Here is a 23,695-nt window from a genome sequence, read left to right on the forward strand (position 1 = left end):
GGTATCCCATAGTGGCCAATTATAGCTTGTGCATCATTGGGTTTGTTACAGATTGGTTCTATTGAAAAAATTAGTTTACTCAGACCATGGAATGCATCAGGGTAGTTAAAAGATGCACTACTGTTGTGTGATAAGAACATAAGACATGCCAAGCTGTATCAGACCAGTGGTCCATTGAGCCCAGAATCCGGCCTCCAACAGTGACCACTCTGGTTCACTGCTACCCGGCAGATCCTACTGGAGAAGTCCATCCACTGTTGCTCATTGCTGGAAGTGATAATTTTGTAAGATCTTTTTGAGAACAAAAGAGTATTTCTCAATTTTTTCTGAATTATCTTCCAACAGGAAAACGTTCTGCAACACCAAGTTTGTACCCCTCAGGAGCACAGTCACAGATTGAAACCAAGAATCCAAGGGTGAACCTGTTAGTTAGTAAATGGCAGCAAGTCTGGCTTCTAGCGTTGGAAAGAAGAAGAAACCTGAACGATGCCTTGGACAGATTAGAAGAGGTATAGAAAAACATGTACTATTTATGCTAATTAGTCCAGGGCCTCCCAAACCTGCCCTGGTGATGCCACAGCCAGTCAAGTCTTCAGGATATCCACAATAAATATGCATGAAAGGAATTTGCATATCCTAAGTCGCCAGTGTATGCAGATGTATCTCATGCATATTCATTGTGAATATCTCGAAAATCCAATTGGCTGTTGGTTCACCAGGACAGGTGGTTTGGGAAGTACTGAACTAAACATTGCTTGTACTTGCCCCATGGGTGAATCCTTAATGTAATGATCACACTTCTACCATTCATTTTGAGATGGGGGCAGGGCTTAATGTGACTAATTCTTAGGGCATTTTGTAGACTTACGTTTCTTACAATGTATGCCACCAGATTTATTTAAAATTGTTCCCAAAGATAAAGATATGTTTATCTCCCCGATGGCATTAAACAAAGCTGCTATGATTATTCTCACCAGGTTTTTAATAGTTTATTTTGGATTATTTTAGATTGCTTAAACACTAATCCTTTTTATGGAAGTATTCCCAGGGGAGCTAAACATTTTAGATTATTAATCATCTAAAGTAGATAAAAATGAACTAACTAAATAAAACACTTTGAAAATAGTGCCCGTCGAAGTTTAAGAGTGGATCCAGTTTCCCTCAGGCTATTTATGTCATGATTATTTGGCAGCAGAATTAAATATCATCGTGCTGTAATCATTGTAGGCAAAACTCCCCTTGTGTGTTGTCTCTTAATTAATATCAGTTACCATGGCAACAAATGCATTTGAGCATAGCTTAGCTAGGGTTTATCTTTCCTCTTATTTTTCCAAAGTGAACAAACTGACTGCTTTCCATACTGCATAGTGATGCTTCTCAGTCTGGTGGCAGTAGAAGGTTAGGAATCTTTGATAATATTTTGGGTATCTTGTTGCATAATTAATCTACATCATTAGTTCTCAACCTGGCTCTTGGAAGCCATCCAGCCCACGTTGGTTTTCTGGATATCCACAAAGAATTGTTCATGAGATATATTTGCAGTCATGGAGACAGTGCATGCAAATATATAACATATGCATATTCCTTATGGATATCCTGAAAACCAAACTGGACAGGTGGTTCCCAAGGGTTGCATTGAGAAGCCACTGATCTATATGACTTCAGTGACTTAGTGCTAGATTCCAGAGATCAAAATATCTATGTTCATGAGCTATTTTCCAGATGTTTTTGTATGTTGCCATTTCATAGATATGCCTGTAACACACTTAGGCCTGGATTTTCCATTCTCACAGAGAATGGTGAATCCAACGGAAACGGGGGGAGGGGGTCGAGGGGAGGGCAGGCCTGTGAAAGCCGGCAGCGATCGCACCACCATGGTATTATCGCTACCGGCTTTCACACCCAATAGCGCCACCAGCGACGATAACATAACTTACCTTATCGCCACCAGCGAAGATACCACCGACTCCGGCCCCGGCAAACTATCGCACATGAAAAGAGACTTTTCGCGTGCGATAGGCTTAGAAAATGACCCCCTTAATTAGTTTATTTAAGCAGTCAGTTTGTTCACTGTAATCAGGCCCCCAAATCAGTGTATATGATGACAAATTAGGGACTTTTATGTGTGTGATGTAGCCCATGTGGCTTGATTTTTGTCATTCTGATTGTGGTCTCTAAGAGTAATTATGAAAGTAATTTGCATGGGTGCTTTACCTGAGGAAATATACTTTTAGAAAATTGCCCCCACTCCCCCTTTGTGCGGGTAAACTTACATGCGTACTACTACTGCAATTCTTCATTTATGAAGCACTACTAGACATGCACAGAGCTGTATACATAGACATAAGAGGCAGGCATTGCTCCTTGGAACTTACAGTCTAATCAAGATAAACATATAAATAACAGACAAGAGTCTATTGAAAATGTATTTATTGTAGAGAAGTGGTTAGGCATTAAAAGCTGAGCTTTTAGACTTGATTTGAATGTGGCCAGAAAGGGAGAGTGACACACTGTCTCAGGAAGTCTATTCCATGCATATGGCATAACAAGGTGTAAAACACGAAGTCTGAAATTGGTGGTGGAGGAGAAGGGCACAAATAAGAGCAACTTGCCCAATGAACAGGGTTCATGAGGAAAGGTGTAGAGGCAGAGAAGTGTAAACAGATAATGAAGAGCTTAAGAGTGAATACACTTGCAGGTTAATAAGAGAAGCTTGAGCTTTATACGGAAGTGGACAGGGTCACAATGCAGTGTGAAGAGGAGTTTCATGATCATGGTGATGTTGAAGGAGGGTAGGCCCATGCAGTGGAATTTTGAATTGATTGCAGTGGAGAAAAGAGATTCAGCAAGAGGCCTGTAAAAAGCAAGTTGCAGTAGTATAAACAGGGAGTGATAAGAAAGCGGATTAACATTAGAGATGTGATTCGGCCGAGCCTTTTGGTTCGGCCTTCATTATCGGTCCACCACGGGAAATTTCATTTTCCCACAGTTTGGGCCAATTTTATTTTTGATGCCCCCAAACCCAAACCCACCCCAACCCTTCAAATTTAATTCATTGCAACCGCCCCCCACCAAAACTTGCCGAAATTCCCTAGTGGTCCAGCGGGGGTCCTGGGAGCAATCTCCCCTTCTCGGGCCGTCGGCTGCCAGTAATCAAAATGGCGCCGATGGTCCTTTGCCCTTACCATGTGACAGGAGCTATCGGTGCCATTGGTCGGCCCCTGTCACATGGTAGGAGAAATGGATGGCCGCACCATTTTTTAAAATGGCGCCAGCCGTCCATTGCTCCTACCATGTGACAGGGGCCGGCCAATAGCACCGATAGCCCCTGTCACATGGTAGGAACAATAGACTGCTGGCGCCATTTAAAAAAAATGGTGCAGCCATCCATTGCTCCTACCATGTGACAGGGGCCGACCAATGGCACCGATAGTCCCTGTCACATGGTAAGGGCAAAGGGCCATCTGCGCCATTTTGATTAGTGGCAGCCAACAGCTCGAGAGGGGGAGATTGCTCCCGGGACCCTGCTGGACCACCAGAGACTTTCGGTAAGTCTTGGGGGGGGGGTGGGCAAGTCTGGGGGGTCGGGAGGATGGAGGGTTGCAATTAAATTTAAAGGGTTGGGGTGGGTTTGGGTTATTTTTTTTAATGTGCCCTTTCTCCCCCCCCCCCCCCCCCTGAAAATGATAAGAAAACCACACAAAATTTCATGGGTTCTCTTATCGTTTCGTCGCCCCCCCCGAACCGCGACGAAATAGGAAATATCGTCTCTATTTCCTTGCAAATGAATGCGCATCCCTAATTAGCATATTAGCATGCTGCGAAAGAAAGGGAGAAATTTGTTCAGGAACTGACGAGAGAAGGAGCCATTTTGTATCTAATACTTAATGGAACTCAGGATTTGATGCGAGAAGTAACAGTGATGGGGGCCACCAGGCGGTTAACCGTGATCATAACACGAGCAAATTTGACTTAATGACTGGAAGGGGAACAATAAATAAATCTACAGGATCCAAATGAAGAAAATAGGAAAAAGCATTAGCACTGACAAGTTAAATGTAAAACATTGATAAGACAGTTTAAGAGAGAATTTGAAAAAAGCTGGCCATACAGGAAAAAACTCATAACAAAAACTTTTAAAAATATATCCAAAGCAGGAAGCCTGCGAGGGAGTCAGTTGGACCATTAAGTGATCAACGGATTAAAGGAGCACTTAGGAAAGATAAGACCATTGCGGAAAGACTAAATGAATTATTTGCCTCAGTATTTACTAATGAGGATGTTGGGGAGAGAGCCATTCCTGTAACGTTTTTCAAGGGTATTGATTCAGATGAAGTGAGTCAAATCACAGTGAACCTGGAAGATGTAGTAGGCCAGATTTACAAACTGAAGAATAGCAAATAGCCCAGACCAGATGGTATACACCTTAAGGTTCTGAAAGAACTCAAAAATGAAATTTCAGATCTGTTTACTAGTAATATGTAACCTGTCACTAAAAACGTCCATTGTACCTGAAGATTGGAGGGTGGCCAATGTAACCCCGCTATTTAAAAAGAGCTGCAGGGGTAATCCAGGAAGCTATAGACCAGTGAACCTGACTTCAGTGCTGGGAGAAATCATGGAAACTATTCTAAAGGACAAAATCACAGATCATATAGAGAGACATGATTTAGTGGGATACAGCCAGAATGGATTTACCCAAGGGAAGTCTTGCCTAATAAATCTGCTACATTTTTTTTTTAAGGGGTTGATAAACATGGATAAAGGTGAGCCAGTAAATGTAGTGTATTTGGATTTTCTGTATCACGTCATGGTGAGACTGCATCTTGAGTACTGTGTGCAGTTCTGATTACCATATCTCATATCTCTAGTTGCACTAGAAAAGATACAGAGAAGAGTAACCAAAATGATAAAGGGCATGGAATGGCTCCCCTATGAGGAAAGGCGAAAGAGGTTAGGCCTTGAGAAGAGAAAGCCGAGGGGGAATATGATGGAGGTCTATAAAATCATGAGAGGACTAGAACAGGCAAATGTGAATTAGTTATTTACCCTTTCAGATACTACAAAGACTAGAGGGTACTCCATGAAGTTACTAAGCAGCACATTTAAAACAAATCGGAGCAGATTCCTTTTCACGCAACATGCAATTAAGCTCTGGAATAAATTGCCAGAGGATGTGGTAAAGACAGTATAGTTTTAGACAAGTTTCTGAAGGAGAAATCCATAAACTGCTATTAATCAGGTTGACTTAGGGAATAGCTACTGCATATTACTGGCATTAGTAGCATGAGATTTATTTAATGTTTAGGTATTTGCCAGATCCTTGTATCCTGGATTGTTGGAAAGAGGATGCTGGGCTTGATGGACCCTTGGTCTGGCTCAGTACGGCAACTTCTTAAGAAACGACATGCTTTAACAGTGTTTTGGATGTGTGTACCAAAGGAAAAAGAAGCATCAAAAAATGACCTCAAGGTTATGGGCCAAAGAAACCAGGAGGATGAGAAACACTATCCACAGAGATATAAAAAGAGGGGAAGAGGAGAAGCAGTTTCTTTAACCACAGCAGGGGAAGGCACTCCTCAGGGTGAGGTTGGGGAAGGGTTTGTACCAAACCTTTGAATTTTTAAAAGTATGTGCATATTTTTTTTCAGGAAAATGACCTGCACAAATGAACATGTACAAATGCGTGCAAGTAGTTTTCCTAGATAATTTTCAAAGTAAAAGGACACATGTAATTTCCCTTTATACACCACTTTTCAAAGCTTGCAGGTAAAAGATACCAACAGACCTTGCACTAGATGTGGACATTTACAAAATTATTTTATAATGCTATCCATATTTAGCCTCATTCTGTTTTAGAAAGCCTTGTTTAAATCTTTCTACAGTTTCTGGATTGTCTGTATTTAGATCACTGTCATTGTAGGTTTATGGGAGAATTCCTTAGTGTGTTAAAAAGATTATTTGTGAAACAATGAACAGCAAAGAAGTGCTGATCCATGTGATACCCTTCTGGGGACTTATGATGTGTCAGACTCTTGGCAAGAGTAAGAGACCAGCAGTTTTCCATGATAAGGGTATGACTTCAACCATTTGAGTGCACCATTACTAATTACATTTTCTAGAAGTTCATGTGAAAAAGATCTTGTGGTTTACCAAATCAAAATACGTTTGGCAGATTTACAAAATCTCTTGCCACACAGAATTTATTTACTAGTGCTGTTGATACTGAACATAAAAAGTTGCCATATTGGGTCAAACCGAGTGTCCAACAAGCCCAGCATCCTGTTTCCAACAGTGGCCAAAATTCCAATAAAGCAATAGTTGTAAAATGGAGGGGACTGAGGGAATGTTCCAATTTTCAGTTTACATTTTAATGCTTTCTGAACATATATGTAGATAGAAATAGATAGATATAGATATATATAGATATGTATAAAACAACATTGATGATAAGACTCTTACAATATTATTTAGTCTTTTTCTTGGCTGTTCCCCTATTTTATTTATGATTTTCTTTGCCCTTTTTTTAAATTTTTACAAATTATTGTCTTAAATTAGGTATATAGTATTTGAGAAGAAAGTTAGAAATCTTAAACATATCTGCCATTCATCTCTGTCAGATAAGTAAGGTGAACTCACTTTTTCCTTCTCAATGCTTATCCTTTATTAGTTATGGTGACAGAAAATAATAATGCAAACTAGCAAACAAAACTGTAAGCTGCCTCTCAAATTATTGTAATAATATAAATCCAATTAGAGACCAAATAACTGCTTACTGAAAATATAAAAAATTTTAAATTTAAATGTAAATTTTTCATATTTTAAGTAAGCAGTCATTTGATCTCTAATTTGAATTATGTCAAAAAAAATAATAGGCATCAATGAAAAATAAAAGTCATGGACTTGAAGGACAGATCAGATACAAAGAAAAATGTATTAAAAATGGAATTTGTTTTGTTATGGGAAGAAAGGAGATATGGTTCTTTTGCTATCTCAAATAATAATTCTTCCCCCAGCTCCCCTTCAGCTAAATAACTTTGTAACATTTCTGCTCCTTTATTTATTTTTATTTTTATTTATTTAACGTGTTTTGTATACCGTCATTCGGTTTCACCATCAGAACGGTTTACAGAATTATGTAACAAGTTGTATAACATCATCAGAGTATCTTATCATGTAGTGTCAGTTGATTACATATGAATCCAGATACTTCAGGGACCTTTTCCAGCAAATCCAAGACTTAAACTCCAGGCAGTGGACTTGGTTTCTTTCACATGTACTTGGATGAGTGATTTAATGAATAAGTTCGGTTTACTTTCACATTGATTGGAGGAATAAATTTACCTTTAGATTTATTGGGGCAATTATGCATAATCATAACCAATTAGAATTGTAAGAGTTTGCGTATTTCAATAATTGAATAGAAAGGCCAGCGTGGAAACTCAGTGGCAAATGCTGTGAATGTCCATGCAGAAAGTCCCTGGTTTGATTCCCAGATTGGGTCCTTCTGCGCCCAAGGTCAGCCAGGGCTGGCGATGCTACAGAGGCAGTGGGGCAAGGGAGTTGTGGGCGTGATTCAGTGCAGCAACTCATGGCAGAGTTTAGAGTCCATAGTACAGGGTTCCAGAAGGAGCCTTGATGCATAGCTCCTGGCCTTGGGATCATTGCTACAATGACCAGGCTCGAAATAATGAGAGAATCTGCTTATAGTGTTTCTGAAGCCAGTCCTGGTGTATTCCCTCGGCAATCTGGTTTTCAGAGTATCCAAAGTAAATATGCAGCTTTGCATACAATGAAGGCATGTATATTCAGTATGGATATTCTAAAATGAGACTGGCTAAGGACCAGCTTGAGAGAAACACTGCATTAAACTAGGAGAACAATCCCAAGTAGTTGTGAATGAAGCCTCATGGTACCAGAATCCCAGCCCTGGCTCCAGCTGAGCTGGAAGAAAAAGAAGAAAGGAGGAATATCAGGCCCCAAAAAATTAAATAATTGAGCAGAAATAAAATAAAGATGCCTGTGTTTATCTTGAAGCTCAGGGAATTCGCCAATTTTGATTTTGACGTCTGGAGGAAAAAGTACATACGGTGGATGAATCATAAGAAATCTCGAGTAATGGACTTCTTCCGGCGAATCGATAAAGATCAGGATGGGAAGATTACAAGACAAGAATTTATTGATGGAATTCTTTCCTCAAGTAAGTTCTAAAGTAGGATCTTGTGAGACATAAACACACTTTATGATGTCAGAGTGGCCCTACGGTATTTATTTATTTATTTAAAAATTATATTCCACACTATAAGCAAAACTTAACTTGGGTAAATGGGCTTTTGAAAATTGCTACAATAGTATAATATTTTTACATTTTCCTTTGAAAATTACCTCCTTTCAGGTGAAGTTTCAAAGGAGTTACGCATTTAAATGTAACATACAGCAATTTTGAAAAGCCATTTATCCACATTAAGGGCCGGATTTAAAAATCTTACTCACGCTGGGCCAATTTTCAAAGGGCCCGGCACGCATGTAAACCCCCAGGTCGCGTGTGAGTCCCGGGGTTAGCGAAATGGGCAGTCCAGGGGGCGAGGCTAGAGGCGCCCGGCACAGCGGCCATTTGCTGCTGTGCCGGGGGATCGCACGCCGGCAAGGTGCCAGTGCGTGCAATTGGCTCCTGCTCTGAGGCAGGAGCAAAACCTGAGTTAATGAAATGGGGAGGAGGGGGGGCGGCGCTAGGATAGATAAAGGGGAAGGGAGGTTAGGCTGGGAGGGAACTGGGGAAAGCCCCGATGCCTCGCCACGCATACTTGCAATACTCTACTCCCCCCTTGCGTGCGCTGACACAGAATTTTATAACATGCTGGCGCCCAGCATGCACATGTTATAAAATCACATGTCCATGTCTGAGCGCTGGGTAGCGCACGCACATGGACGCACGTGTGTAACTTTTGAAAATCTACCGCTAAGTGCGCTTAGCATGAGTAAAACCTATTGACAAATCAATGGCATGTATCATAGCAATTTCAAAAGCCCACTTACATGCTTAAAGTGCATTTACACAGGCACAAACCCAGTTTTAAGTGTGTAAATGCTTTTGAAAATCAGGCCCTTTGTGTCTGTTTATATATGACCCAACATCGGTTTACTTAGTTGTACCTATAAATTGCATCACCCTTCTTTTTTAACAAAATTGAGCTGCAATTGTGATTGGTTTTACCATAAATTCTTTCATCATGTTGAGGCTTAGAAATTGCCTGAGTTTCATTACATAGCCAATACATCTAATAAACTTGCAAGCTAGTTCTCTTGGTATTAATGTTAATTTTACTTTTTTTTAAATTTTTTAAATTTTAGAATTTCCAACCAGCCGACTGGAGATGAGTGCTGTAGCCGATATATTTGATCGAGACGGAGATGGCTATATCGACTACTATGAATTCGTAGCAGCACTTCATCCTAACGATGCTTATAAGCCTGTTACAGATGCTGACAAAATTGAAGACGAGGTATCCTTTTCGTTTTCTCTTTGGAATATTTCCTGTTGTCATTATAAAGCACCAGAAGATAATCAACCAATAAAATGGTTTGATTGGTTGAAATGCCCCACCGTTTCTTCTACAGTACTGGAACACACAGGAGAACAATAGTTGGAGAATGATGCTCTGGGCTGCGGGAGCACATTTACCCATGACACATTTTCTTAGGTGCCTTACAAGTTAATTTGTGCCGATAGCAATATCTTATGAATGTTTAGTGTTCTCTCATTTAGAGCCTCAATTACTGAAGCTTTTCCCCCTCATTTTATTTCTGTGGGGAAAAGGCGTGGAGGATAAACTTCAGGCAACTGCACACAACGCATCTACACATGTATGTGGCCGCACATCGATTTACTATAGTATTTTATAAACATAAGCATATGATACGCACGCGTGTTATAAAACACATGTATCTCTACCCTGCAACGTACATTGGTATATAGGCTTATGTGCGGATACATGCAGTGCATTGAAATCACAATCATAGGGAGGATAACTTTCAAAACTGCTCGCGTGCACCCATTTACACGTGTATATGGGCACACGTAAAGTTGCTTCTGTATTTTATAATCTGTGTGGCTACAATATGTACAGATTATAAAATAAAAATATATATATATGCACACACAAATGCTCGCATATGAAAAAACCATGAGCCGCATGAGTCTGGAAAGCTCTACTTGCCTGTCTAAGTATCACTTTTTGGAGTTACCTGGATATGTAAGATAGCTTGATAAGTCTAAAAACAAGTGCTACTTATAGGATAAGTTAAAATGTGTCCCTCTGTGTAGCAGCAAGGTGCTACTTTGCCACATAAGTCAGAATTTATCCACATAAGTGTGCGCAAATGATATAACAATGTATTTTTACTTCAAATTTTAAAGGGATAATCAAGTAGATATTAGTTATGTTATTTAGACACATTTATCCCGCGTACATGCACAAGTTGGGATTTTTTGACGTGCGTGCGGTAATGAAATAACCAGTTTTACCAATTTGGCTGTTCTCACAAGCATTCCCCAGATGAGACACTACCCAACTAGCAATGTATCCTCCTCCGCTCCCATCACCTTCCCTCCTCGCCTATAACCTCTTCCCCTGCCACTACCCCATTCCCGGCCCAGGTCATCGCCCCATTATGATGCCTCCGCTGCCAAGTATCTAAAGGAACTGTTATGTTCGAATTACTTATTTATATTAAATGTTAATTGAGCTCCCCATTCTAATCAATTGATTTGTACTATCCTGCATTACTTTTAGGTATGTTGTGTTAAACTTTTTTCTGTCTCGCTTAAATATCCTGAATTGTACTCCCTGTTCATTGTAACTTTCTCTCATGTAGTTAAATGGTTTCCCTTGGTTCTACTGTAAACCGGTACGATAAGACTTGTCTTGAGCATCGGTATATTAAAAGAATTTAAATAAAAATAAATAAATAAATAAATTTAAATAGTCTACTAGTTTACCCAGTCCATCTGTATCTCATGAAGACCCCCACCTGGCTTTTCAATCTGAAGTCCCGCATTTCACCAAGACACCCCCACCCAATCATTTTTCCACTTTTAAGATGTTTATATTCACTTGTGCCAGATATTGTCAACATGTTAACATGCGTCACTTTGGGAGGTTGTAAAATAGCAAATTACTTATGTAATGTTGGCCTTTCCCCAGAACACCCATGGCTTGCCCCTTTTTTACACATGCAAATTTATTGTGGACTATGATTTATGCATGTATGTTGTGGATTTTAAAAAGCAGAGTTGCTTACCTGTAACATGTGTTCTTCCAGGACAGCAGGATGTTAGTCCTCACATATGGGTGACATCATCAGATGGAGCCCTGTCACGGAACACTTTTGTCAATGTTTCTAGAACTTTGACTGGCACACTGAGCATGCGCAGCATGCCACTAACCCTGAAGCCACCAGAGGTCCCCCTTCAGTCTCGTTTGTAGCAAAAAGTACAAGCGAAAAATAAAATAAGAAAATGGTATCGAACCCAACTCCGTGGGGTGGCTGGCGGATTTCGTGAGGACTACCATCCTGCTGTCCTGGAAGAACACATGTTACAGGTAAGCAACTCTGCTTTCTCACAGGACAAGCAGGATGGTAGTCCTCACATATGGGTGAATAGCAAGCTACAGGCTGACTGACAAGAAGCAGGCCAAGCAGCACACAACATGTGCAACAGGCACAACAACTGGGGTGCTGTTGGCAATAATGAGGCAGCCTGAAATTCACAGTAGGTCGAGGTAGGACGAGTTGGGTTTCTATACTGGAAATAAGTTTCATAGGACACACTGGCCAAAGACGGAGTCTTGTCTTCCAGCCTTGTCCAGGCAGTAGTGGGCTGCGAAGGTGTGGAGAGAACTCAACGTCGCAGCTCTGCAGATGTCGGCAATCGGTACTGAACGATAGTGTGCTACTGATGTTGCCATGGCCCTGACTGAGTGTGCCTTCACTTGACCCTGAAGTGGAAGGCCTGCTTGCTGGTGCAGAATTCAATGCAGTCTGCCAACCAGTTGGAGAGGGTCTGCTTGCGCACCGCAACTCCAAGCTTGTTTTTGTCAAATGAAACAAAGAGTTGAGTGGACTTCCTATGGGCCACAGTGCGATCTAAATAAAATGCAAGTGCATGTTTACAGTCCAAGATGTGCAGAGCTCGCTCACCCGGGTGAGTGTGAGGTCTTGGGAAGAAAGTGGGCAAGACTATGGACTGATTTAAATGGAAATCAGTGACCATCTTAGGCAGGAATTTAGGGTGAGTGCGGAGAATCACCCGGTCATGGAGGAACCTTGTGTGTAGGGTGAATAGGTCACAAGGGCCTGTAACTCGCTTACCCTGTGAGCAGGCTGAAGAGGTTAGGGCTGTTCAGCTTGGAGAAGAGACTGCTGAGGGGGGATATGATAGAGGTCTTTAAGATCATGAGAGGTCTTGAACGAGTAGATGTGACTCGGTTATTTTCACTTTCGAATAATAGAAGGACTAGGGGGCATTCCATGAAGTTAGCAAGTAGCACATTTAAGACTAATCGGAGAAAATTCTTTTTCACTCAACGCACAATAAAGCTCTGGAATTTGTTGCCAGAGGATGTGGTTAGTGCAGTTAGTGTAGCTGGGTTCAAAAAAGGTTTGGATAAGTTCTTGGAGGAGAAGTCCATTAATGGCTATTAATCAATTTTACTTAGGGGGAATAGCCACTGCTATTAATTGCATCAGTAGCATGGGATCTTCTTAGTGTTTGGGTAATTGCCAGGTTCTTGTGGCCTGGTTTTGGCCTCTGTTGGAAACAGGATGCTGGGCTTGATAGCCCCTTGGTCTGACCCAGCATGGCAATTTCTTATGTTCTTACTAGGAAAATAATTTTTCATGTAAGATATGAGTTCGCAGGAGTGCAGGGTCTTAAAAGGAGGACACATGAGCCGTGCAAGTACTACATTGAGGTCCCATGCCACGACCAGTGGTCATAGAGGAGGCTTAAACTGTAGTAAGCCTCTCATGAAGTGACTCACCAGGGGTTGAGCCGTTATCGAGGCATCCCCTAAACTTTGATGTTACACAGAGATGGCACTGAGGTGTACTCGTATAGAGGAAGTCTGAAGACCAGATTCCGAGAGCTGCCAGAGATAGTCTAATAGTTTGGATGTGGGGCAAGAAAAGGGATCAAAGCCCTTCTGTGTGCATCACAAGGTAAACCTCTTCCATTTACAGCAGTGAAATTTCCGTGTGGAAGGCTTTCGTGAAGCTGCGAGGACTTGAGAGATGCCACTAGAAAGATTGAGTGGTTGTAGAATCAACCTTTCAACATCCAGGCCGTCAGAGACAGGGTCTGGAGGTTCGGGTGGCGTAACATGCCGTGATTCTGTGTTATGAGGTTGGGTTCTGTGCCCAGCCGAATGGGATCCTGGGCAGAGAGGTCAAGAAGTATGGGAAACCAGACTTGGCGTGGCCAATACGGGGCTATGAGTATCATGGTGCCTCGGTCCTGTTGTAGCTTCACGAGAGTCTTGCTTATCAGCGGAATCGGAGGGTACACATATAGCAGACCTATGTTCCAGGGACGGGCAAAGGCATCCATGGCTGGTGTTGTCCGGTCCCTGTGCAGGGAGCAGAAGCGATCCACTTTGCAGTTCTGTTTGGACACAAAGAGGTCAATGATAGGTTGACCCCATCGGTGGAAGATTCTGCTCGCAACGGAGGGATCTAAGGACCACTCGTGGGGCTGGAAACGTTGGCTGAGGCAGTCCACCAGTGCATTCTCTGTGTCTGCCAGATAAGTGGCTCGCAGTAGAATTGAGTACGACAGGGCCCAGGCCCAAATCTGCGCCGCCTCCAGGCAGAGCAGAAAAGAGCCTGTGCCCCCCCTGTTTGTTCAGGTACCACATTGCAACTTGGTTGTCTGTTTGGCTCAAGACTATCTTGTTGAAGAGGCATTCCTTGAATGCATAGAGGGCATTCAAGGAATTGCCCGAAACTCCAGGAAGTTTATCTGACAGGTCGCTTCGGTTCTTGTCCAAGTCCCTTGAGTTTGAAGGCTTTTGACATGGGCTCCCCAACCTAGGTTGGAGGTGTCTATGGTTAAGGTCACCCGAGGAGCTGGTTGCTAGAAGGGTAGACCTGTTTGTAAGTTGGCCTTGTGCATCCACCAAGCAAGAGACAAACAAGGGACATAAGTGACTGAGTAGCTTGATGCCATTGACATTTTAAAGTCCATTGTGTCAGTCTCATGGCTAAGTGTGCCATTGGGGTGACATGGACTGTTGATGCCATGTGACCGAGTAACGTGAGCAGTTGGTGAGCTGAGGCTGTTTGTCAATCACGGATAGAGCTGGCTAGGTTGGACAGTGTGGTTGCACGGTCGTTGGATAAGAGGCCTTTGGCTACTGTGGTGTCTAGGTCTGCTCCTATGAAGGAGAGATGATAAGATGGTATCAAGTGGGATTTTGGGTAGTTGATCAGAAAACTCAGTGAATGCAGGAGCCGGATAGTGAGACCGAGGGAGTCGAGGGCTCCTTGTCTGGACTGGCTTTTTATGAACCAGTTGTCCAGATATGGAAAGACTTGTGTGCCCCAGCGGCGTAAATGTGCAGCCACTACTGCCAGGCACTTGGTGATCACTCGGAGAGCCGAGGCCAGGCCAAATGGCAGTACTCTGTATTGATAATGCCCGTGTCCCACTACAAATCGTAGGTTCTCGCGATGAGGAGGGAAGATTGCAATATGGGCGTATGTGTCCTGAAGGCCCAGAAAGCAGAGCCAATCCCCTTGATGTAGTAGAGGAAGCATGGTGCCTAGGGACACCATCCTGAACCGTTCCTCGCAAAGAAATGTGTTCAATGCACGGAGGTCCAGAATAGGCCGGAGGCCGCCGGTCTGTTTTTGGAATTAGGAAATACCTGGAGTAGAACCCTCTCCCCTATTGGGTCAAGGGAACCAGTCCTACGGCCTGGCACACAGAAGGGTTGAGAGTTCTGACTCGAAGTGTTGTGTGATCGTCCCAGCTCCACGCTAGACTGGGTGGGGAGTCTGGGGGGGTACAGTTAAAGAATTTAGACGGTAACCGTGGGCTATGATGGATAGCACCCACTGGTCCGTGGTAATTGGATGCCAATTGGTTGCAAAGTGACAAAGACGGCCTCCCACTGGTGGATTGAATTGCAGGATCAAGGGGGGATGGTTGCTGCTCTCTGGAAAGGAGTAAAACACCGGTTGCAGGACCAGCTTGTGGAGCTGGCTGCGCTCTAGGGGCCAAATTTTAAGAGGTGCGCGTGGTCGTAAATTTGTTCTTGCGAATAAATCTATGCCCAATTTTATAACATGCACGTGCTGCCGCACGCATGTTATAAAATCCAGGGTCGGCACGCGCAAGGGGGTGCACAATTGTGCAACTTGCGCGTGCCGAGCCGCGCAGCCTTCCTCTGTTCCCTCCAAGGCCACTCCGAAATCGGAGCGGCCTCGGAGGGAACTTTCCTTCTGCCTCCCCCCAGCCCTACCTAGAACCCCCCTTACCTTTGTCAGGTAAGTTGCGCCTGCCTCCTGGCAGGCATAGCTTCCACGCGCCGGCCAATGGCCGGCTCGCGACCCCGGGCACAGCAGGAAATGGCTGCTGTGCCTGGAAGCTCCGGCCATGCCCCGGGACCCGGGGCTTGCACGCGTGGCCGAGCCTATGCAAGATAGGCTCGGCGTGCGCAGGGGCAGCTTTTCGGGGGTTACGTGTGTATGTTACGCACATAGCCTTTGAAAATCTGCCCCCAGGTGTCCTCGTTTGGTGAGTATGTCCTCTCTGAGAGGCCCGAGCTGGTCGAGCATGGGACGCAGGAGGATAATATCTGCTTGGTCTGTAGAATTGCGTTCTGACGTCCCTGCGAAGCCCCTGCGGGCTATGGAGGGTGCATCTGAGGTGACAGTTGATAGTTGACGCAGGGTCTCATGAGGGTCTTTTAACTGGGCCACTGCGTCTTGTATTTTGTCCCCGAACAGGTTTTCTCTTGTACAGAGGAGATCTGCAAGTTTATCATGCACCTCCGGCCGTAAGTCTGAGGCCTTGAGCCATGCCCAGCGTCTAGCACTGATGCCCGCTGCCGAGACTCTGGATGCCGTTTCCAAAGAGTCATAAGCAGCTCTGACCTCGTGCTTACCTGCTTCCAATCCTTTCTGTAGGATGGAGGACAAGGTGTCTTGTTGTTGCTGTGGTAGATTCTCTGCAAAATCCTGGACTTGTTTCCAGAGACTTCTGTTATATTGGGTCATATGTAATTGATTTGCTGCTATTCATGCTATCAACATAGACCCTTGAAAGACCCTACATCCCAATGCATCCAATGTCTTCTGATCCTTTCCAGGAGGGGCAGAGGAGTGTGGATGGGATCTTTTAGCCTTCTTCTGGGCTATTCCACAACCACAGAATGGTGGGGCAGTTGGCTCTTCTGAAAACCTGGGGCTTGTTGGACTGGGTAAGTAGCATCTGTCTTCCTGTTTACTGGAGGAATAGTACTTGGATGGTCCCACAGACGGTGCAAGAGTTCAACCAGAACTTCATGAACTGGTATCGCCATCACCTCTTTTGGAGCTTATACAAATTGTAAGACCTCCAACATTTTGTGGCGAGCGTCCTCCTCCGTTATTAGTGGGAATGGTATGGACTCAGACATCTCTTTGACAAAGCCTTTCCTCCGGGAGCGAAGGCTCTGAAAGCAATTCCTCGGAATCCTGTGAGGAATGGTCTGAGGATGCGTCCTCCCATGGATCATAGGGAATGTGTTCCTCACCCGCCGGGATTCCAGACGGAGGAAGGATGCCAGAATCGAGAAGATGAGAAGGCATCGATGGATGTCGTGGTGGCATCGAAGGCGGCAGTGCAGGCATCGAGGCGGATGTGGTGCACTTAGGCATCGATAGTCCTGATGACTCTGGAACAGACTCCGGCATTGGTGGATCCCATGCTGGAATCAGGCCGGTCGTCCCTTTTTCTTCCTCCGAGGAACTCAGTATGGGAATTGGGACCTGCGGAAGCCTCAATGTATGACTCGGTGCCAGCGTGTCCGATGGCAAGGGCTGAGTCGACAGGGCACCGATGAGGGTATCAAGATGCTCGACGAGCGATGTGAACATAGAGGATGTCGGTTCTGGTACTCGTATGGGGGCTGGCACTGGTGGCGAATGGAAGCCCTGAAGGGCATTCAGCACTGCCTCTTGGACCATGCGGTCCAATTCCTCCCGAAAAGCCAGCATGGATGGCAATGCAGCTGGGGTGGGAGGCAGGCATTACTGGCGCTCCACAGCGATCTGTGGAGGTTCAGTTACCCGGCACCGATATCTGTAGGGAACGCTTCGGGGTCCCAGGTCCAGAGGAGGATGGGGGCTCCTCTCCCCGGGCCCTCTTCACAGGTGGCTCAGTGGAAGTCAATGCCGCTGTGGTATCAGTACCGGCACCAGGTGGGGATGCACGTCATTTCCGGTGGCAATGTTTCCCTTGGTGCTCGGTCCGGTCCTTCTCCAGCACCAATGACGATGAAACCGATGCTTTCGATGGTGTGGGTGACAGACGGTCACCCACTCCCTGATGTTCACGGCGGGGCATCTTCGAGGTCGATGAGCCCTCTCCAGTCGGTGGCACTTGAACTGGAGTCAAGCAACTGCTCCCTCTTGTCCAGATGAGCACGCCGGCCTTTGGGGGTCATTTGTGCACAATTTAGGGCATCGACAGACGTCGTGCGAGGGACCTAAGCACAAAGCACAAACGGTATGCGGGTCTGTGATGGACATGGTCCTCGGACACTCGAGGCATTTTCTGAACCCGGTCGCCATTGAAAAAAAGGCAGGCGCGCGGTCGATGACCGTCGGACACCTAGGAGAATGCCATTGGGAATCGACCGCAAACCGCAGGGAAACACTTATCGACCGCCAGAGGGAACGGAGTGCGATGGGGGACCCCGGTGAGGGTGGTTTTAGGAAGATTAAACTTCAAAGGTTCCATGAGGAAAGTTGTGAGAAATTTCTCACGGAGCTCCTAACCGCGAGGCAACTTGCATGGAAAAAAAGACTGAAGGAGGGGTCCCCTGGTGACTACAGGGTTAGTGGCATGCGGGGCTTACTCAGGTACCAGTCAAAGTTCTAGAAACTTTGACAAAAGTGTTCCATGACAGGGCTCCATCTGATGATGTCACCCATATGTGAGGACTAGCATCCTGCTTGTCCTGGGAGAATAGCATATTCTTGCAAGTGCTATTTTTTGTGCATGCAACTTTTGAAAATTTACTATTCAAGATGTGTACTTTACTCACCTGTTTTAAAAATATACATGCGTACATTTTACGCATTAAAGTAAAATAGGATTTACCCGTGTAAATCTTGAATTAGATGTGTAAGTTGGTGTACTTTATAACATGCGCGCGTTGATGAAATTATTAGCTTTACCAGTTAGTCTGCCAGTTTGCCCAGTTCTTCTCCAGTTCATTGAGACCTTCCTGTTTCTTCAACCTGAACCCTCTCCAGTTCACCCAGACTTCCTGCCAAGTCAGTACTACAAAATAACATGTTTAATATCACTTATACCAGATAATTAGGAGCCGTAATAATGCGTAAATAAGTTGGAAAATATAAGCATGTCTTATAAAATAGCAATTTATGCGCATAACTATTTGTCATCCCGGGAACACCCTAGAACGTTCCTTTTTTACATATGTAACCTTTTGAAAATTCACCTTGAAGTAAATAAGGCCATTGGTTTGCTAAAATTGCTCGACTTCTAAAAATCACATAATAATGATTATTTCATGTCCTATACTTATAATAGATTTTAATAGCTCATTAGTATTATGAATATGAGATCGCCTTTGTTATGCTTTGTACAGGTGACCCGGCAGGTAGCGAAATGTAAGTGCGCAAAGCGATTCCAAGTTGAGCAAATTGGGGACAACAAATATAGGGTAAGTCAAGAAAACATTATCTTTGCTAATCTGCTGGAACTTGGTATGCAAAGCTTTACAGGAAATTTTAGACACAGTGGAAATGGAATGTTCACTGTGAATTTGTTGTGATGGAAGTAAAATATTTGAAATTTAGCTTCATAAATACCACATGAAATTAGCTTATACTGTGCTAACAGTATTGGTTTAGTTGCATTGAGTAATCGGTTCATATTTAATCTTGAATTCCCTCCTAAGCATGAGATTTTTACCAATTTGCTAGAGAGAATAAAGTAGTTTGCTTCAAGTTCTGGCAAGCTCTAAGTTATATTAAATGATAGCTAAAAAGGTTATGATCATCAAATCTATAGTTGCATCAGATGGCTATCATAGAGATTAAATAGCTTTAAAAAATCTCTATAAGTTGAGAAAATATGTAACTAAGTCATTATAGGTCATCAGAGCGGAAGTAAATATGTCCACAATCTGCTCAATTCAATTAATTTCTTTAACAGTGGTTGTTGAAATTTTCTATTGGAGCAATAGTTCTTTTAAAATTAGAGTTTAAATAAGTAGCTGCCGTATGCATTGTGTTGATACATGAAATGCTGGTTTGCAGTAAAATAGCCAGAAACATTTCTTTATTTATCCAGATCCTTCATTAGTGGAGGTAATAGGTTTCAGTATTAGCACTTGGCTGCATGATTTGTTTGGAAGAAGAACTGTGTGCATCAAGCTCAGTCTTCTTTAAATGACCTAATTTGGGGGCCACTGTTTGTGGTAATCCAGAGATATGTTGGAATCCTGCCATGCATATAGTCCATGTACATTATGGAATATGAAGACAAGAATTAAACTGCCCACGTTTCTGCAGACCCCAAGGGTAGTGTTTAGTCATGGTGTATGTCGGCATAGTCAGAACAAAACTGCCTGGGTACTTTTGATTATTGCCCCACAGAAAAGGATCCACACACATTTTCACCTGCTTTTTGTGCAGGTACTTTTGGAAGGCAAAACTATGTGGGCAGCCCTGATTATTCAAATTTACCCATGCAAGTGCCTCCCCTGACTAGTCCCAGCCCTGGGAATGTCTCTGAACATACAATGGGTACATGTAACTGTGTTGTTGACATACAGGGGAATTTTTACCCTTTATAGAGGGTGGGCAATAATGAAAAAGCCCATTTGTGCCGGTAAATGCAGAAATGGCTTTGATTATTGCCCTCTATGTATTTTAAGAATGGACTTTGTGTAAGGAAGCTTTCATTAAACTAATTGTATGTTGTTGTTTTTTTCCCATCTCTCATTCTTTATTAGTTCTTCCTGGGAAATCAGGTATACACCAGTGGAGTGTGTTATGACATTTCTAATAGTATATTTGTTCATAATCATTTGAGCTTGCAGTGCCCAGTCTTTGCCACCTTGCTGTCCACAGCTAATTCAGTGCTGCTCATCTGTGCTGCTTCTGTAAATGTTTAATGGGGTTTCTTGCTTATTTTGTTTTCTTTCGCTTATTCCTGGGATTCCTTTTTGCCTTTCGTTTCACTAAGGAAATTACTTTTAGGGGAACCAGATAAATACCATGAAAGACATGAGCACAAATGAAAGCTTTTGTTGTGCATCTGTCAATAGTATTACTTCTGCCACTATCTGGAATGAATGTAAAGGTGGTAGAGCAAGCCTGGGAGTTTCACATGCTGGTAGAATATTCACTCACTGCTGCCTCATTTCACGTTCTGCCAAACAGCAACATTCTGCATTCTGAGATTTGAAAAATCCCACTGCGTAAAGCTAGAAAATGAAACAGTGCAGATCAGATTCTGGTGACTGTCGACGTTAACACAGTGCTAAAGCATCCAGCTGGTTACATGGGATTCAGTAGCAGCGATGTGAAAGTGGGTTCTTTGCCAGTCACTACCATGTATCGTTAAAGGTATTATCCCAAAATGCTGTGCTTGAATTTTCCAGACCATGTAAGTGACTTCTAAAGCTCCTATGAGCTGTCTTTGAATTAATTCCTGTTTTGGCCCAGTAAAACTATTATAACCAGTAAGGACGCCAGTTTCTGCAGAACTAGTACTGCTACTGTCACTCAGCAGTACTTATTTCAGATTCAACTCTTGAGCACCCTGCTTTCTGTTACAACCAGATAAAACTTTCTGCAGAACTAGTACAATAATGTAGAGTATGAAGCTGTAGCTGTAGACTTAGTTTTTGGGTACTTGCCAGGTTCTTATGGCCTGGATTGGCCACTGTTGGAAACAGGATGCTGGGCTTGATGGACCCTTGGTCTGACCCAGTATGGCATTTGCTTATGTTCTTATGTGCTGTCTTGTGAGACAGTAGAGCTGCAGCTTTTGTCAAAATATCAGGTCAATGTTCTATTTATTTAACAAGCATCCTTTGGGAGAAGTACTCTACGTTATAGAAAAGAGTCATAAGACGTTACTGCATATACAGAGATTCTGAGATCTTAAGATCTATTCTTTGTAAGCAAGTCTGTTCATTTTTGTTGAAATGTTTAGATTAAAAAAAAAAAAATTAATTTAAGGGTATTTAATCAATATCAATCAATGTTAGCATTTATACTTACCTAACAAAAATCAGGACTAGACAATATAGCCATTCGAGCCAGTCAAAACTATTATAGAATATGTAAAAATGCGTGAGGATAAGCAGATAATATATTGCCAAAATGCCTAAAAAGTGATTACTTATATATTGGGGTAATTTTGTAACTGCCTACATTGGTATAAGGTCTGCGGATCCTTTTTACCCATGGTCTTTCAGAGGGGACGTATACATATGCTTTCCATTTGAAAATGATTCCACCAAAACCCCAGCACGCATTTAAACCTGCTAATGTGCACGCGCACTATTTTTTTCAGGAAAAATTGCATGCATGCTTTTGAAAATGCAAAAGCATGTGCAACATTCCAAATCCCTAAGCCCACCAATAACAATGCCTCTCTGCACTGCGGATGAAAGTAATGCGCCTACAGGCCCTATACCCAGACTTTTACCAACCTAACAGTGGGCAGTTTTAAAAGTCCGTTCCCACGGGTAAATTGCTGTTTTACCCATGGAAATGGTTTTGAAAATTACCATCCCTGTTGCTTCTTTTGCAACGTAAGCATTCAAGGCTGATTTTCCTCTTCAGTATTCTCTCTGATACTTGAAAGTTTTTTGCAAACCCATAAGCTTTCTGATTGCTTGGTCCCTGAAAGTATTATTCCTTCAGCCCTTTGCTGAAGCCTTTTTAACAACAGTGAGCGACTTGGCATGATTTTGCTTTAAAACCCTCAATCACTTGGCTTGAGCATGTACTGCTGTTGCAATTGAAGTAATGTTTTTAAGCTTCACGTTGCGATTGTGATTATAAGCATTATGTTAGCTAGTCTACAAAACTAATTTAAATGGTATATAACATAACACATTAAATGATATAATTCGGATTTTGATTGTTCTTTGCCTAAGATTATCTGACGTAATCATTGTGTCACTGAGCAAAATTAACTCAATACAGATTCAAGCAATTGGATTAACCAATAGCCCAAGGCAGAGCTCTAGACTCAGAGTGTGTCTGACACAAGGTGGAAAGATGACACACTGGACAATGGGTTTACTCAATTGGACTTTTTCCAGTGGGAGAGAAGTGTGCTGGCTTTAAAGGCTTGCTTCAGACTGGAATCCTCTCATTTGTTTCTGCATCTTAACAATTTTCTTTGCCTTAAGTTTCCAAAAATCTTGCTGCATCTCTACTGCAGCTTGCTCTTGAAAATTGAGAGCAGTGTGTGCCGTACATTGGAAAGGACCACTGAGAGTCTTGAAATTTCATTTTCTGTTTGTAAAGTTCGGTGACTCCCAGCAACTGCGCCTGGTCCGCATCCTGCGAAGCACGGTTATGGTTCGTGTTGGAGGTGGATGGATGGCCCTGGATGAATTTTTAGTAAAAAATGACCCCTGTAGAGGTACGTAATAACATTTCTGTTCATGGATTACTGTCTATATAGCAAAACATATGTTGTACATAACTAATTGCTTCTGTTCAAACAGTTCTTTTTATTTTTGAACATTAAAAAAATATAACAGAAAAGTCAGGCATGCTGGATATGTATTTAAGAGTTCTTTTTGTTTAAAAGTAGGATCCATCCATGGCATGGATGGTTCGTTGAAAACAGTTGGTCCTTCTATGGAATTATTCAAAGGGGTACCACTTTGTCGTGTCAGTTAAACCTAATCTATGACAGTAGGCTTGAGGTGTAGTCTAATTGTGAAGCGTTTTTCTTTAAGGTCTTATTTAAAGCTTCCTTAGCAGTGCCCACTCATTGAGTTAGTACAGTAAATCTAGTGGTACACGCTGTGAGCCTTTTCTGTATGTAAGTGCTGCACTTGTGTTCTTCTCCTGCTAAAGATTCCTCCTGGTTTCCCTAATTTGACTGGTATTCTGTCATTTTTTCTAGTTCACCATCACGGGAGTAAAATGTTACGTTCCGAATCAAATTCTTCAATTACCACTCAGCCTCTTATAGGTCGGCAAACGTCTCTCTTTATCTTTCCTGCTCTCTCTCTCGTTCTCTCTTTCTCTCTTTTTCTTGCTCTGGCTTGCACTTGTGTGTGTGATTTTTCAGTGTGTGGGCTTTTTCTCTGTGCATGCCTTAGCTAGAGTGCACTTCAGCTGGTTATTAAAATTTAAGTTACATTTCACAGGTGCATGCATGAGGAATATTTCAAAAAGCAAGAAGAATTCCTTCTGA

General features: G+C 42.9%; 1 protein-coding gene across 1 annotated transcript in view; it reads left to right on the forward strand.

Annotated features, from left to right (window-relative positions):
- Positions 1–23,695, forward strand: part of DST (dystonin) — a 925,809-nt gene that overhangs the window by 887,467 nt on the left and 14,647 nt on the right. The window contains 6 exon segments of the mRNA XM_029595689.1: positions 346–509; positions 8,038–8,200; positions 9,352–9,503; positions 18,885–18,959; positions 20,256–20,273; positions 22,792–22,909. Of these exon segments, the coding sequence (XP_029451549.1) occupies positions 346–509; positions 8,038–8,200; positions 9,352–9,503; positions 18,885–18,959; positions 20,256–20,273; positions 22,792–22,909 (690 nt within the window).

The sequence above is a fragment of the Rhinatrema bivittatum genome, chromosome 3, assembly GCF_901001135.1.
Source record: "Rhinatrema bivittatum chromosome 3, aRhiBiv1.1, whole genome shotgun sequence".
Taxonomy (NCBI): Eukaryota; Metazoa; Chordata; class Amphibia; order Gymnophiona; family Rhinatrematidae; genus Rhinatrema; species Rhinatrema bivittatum.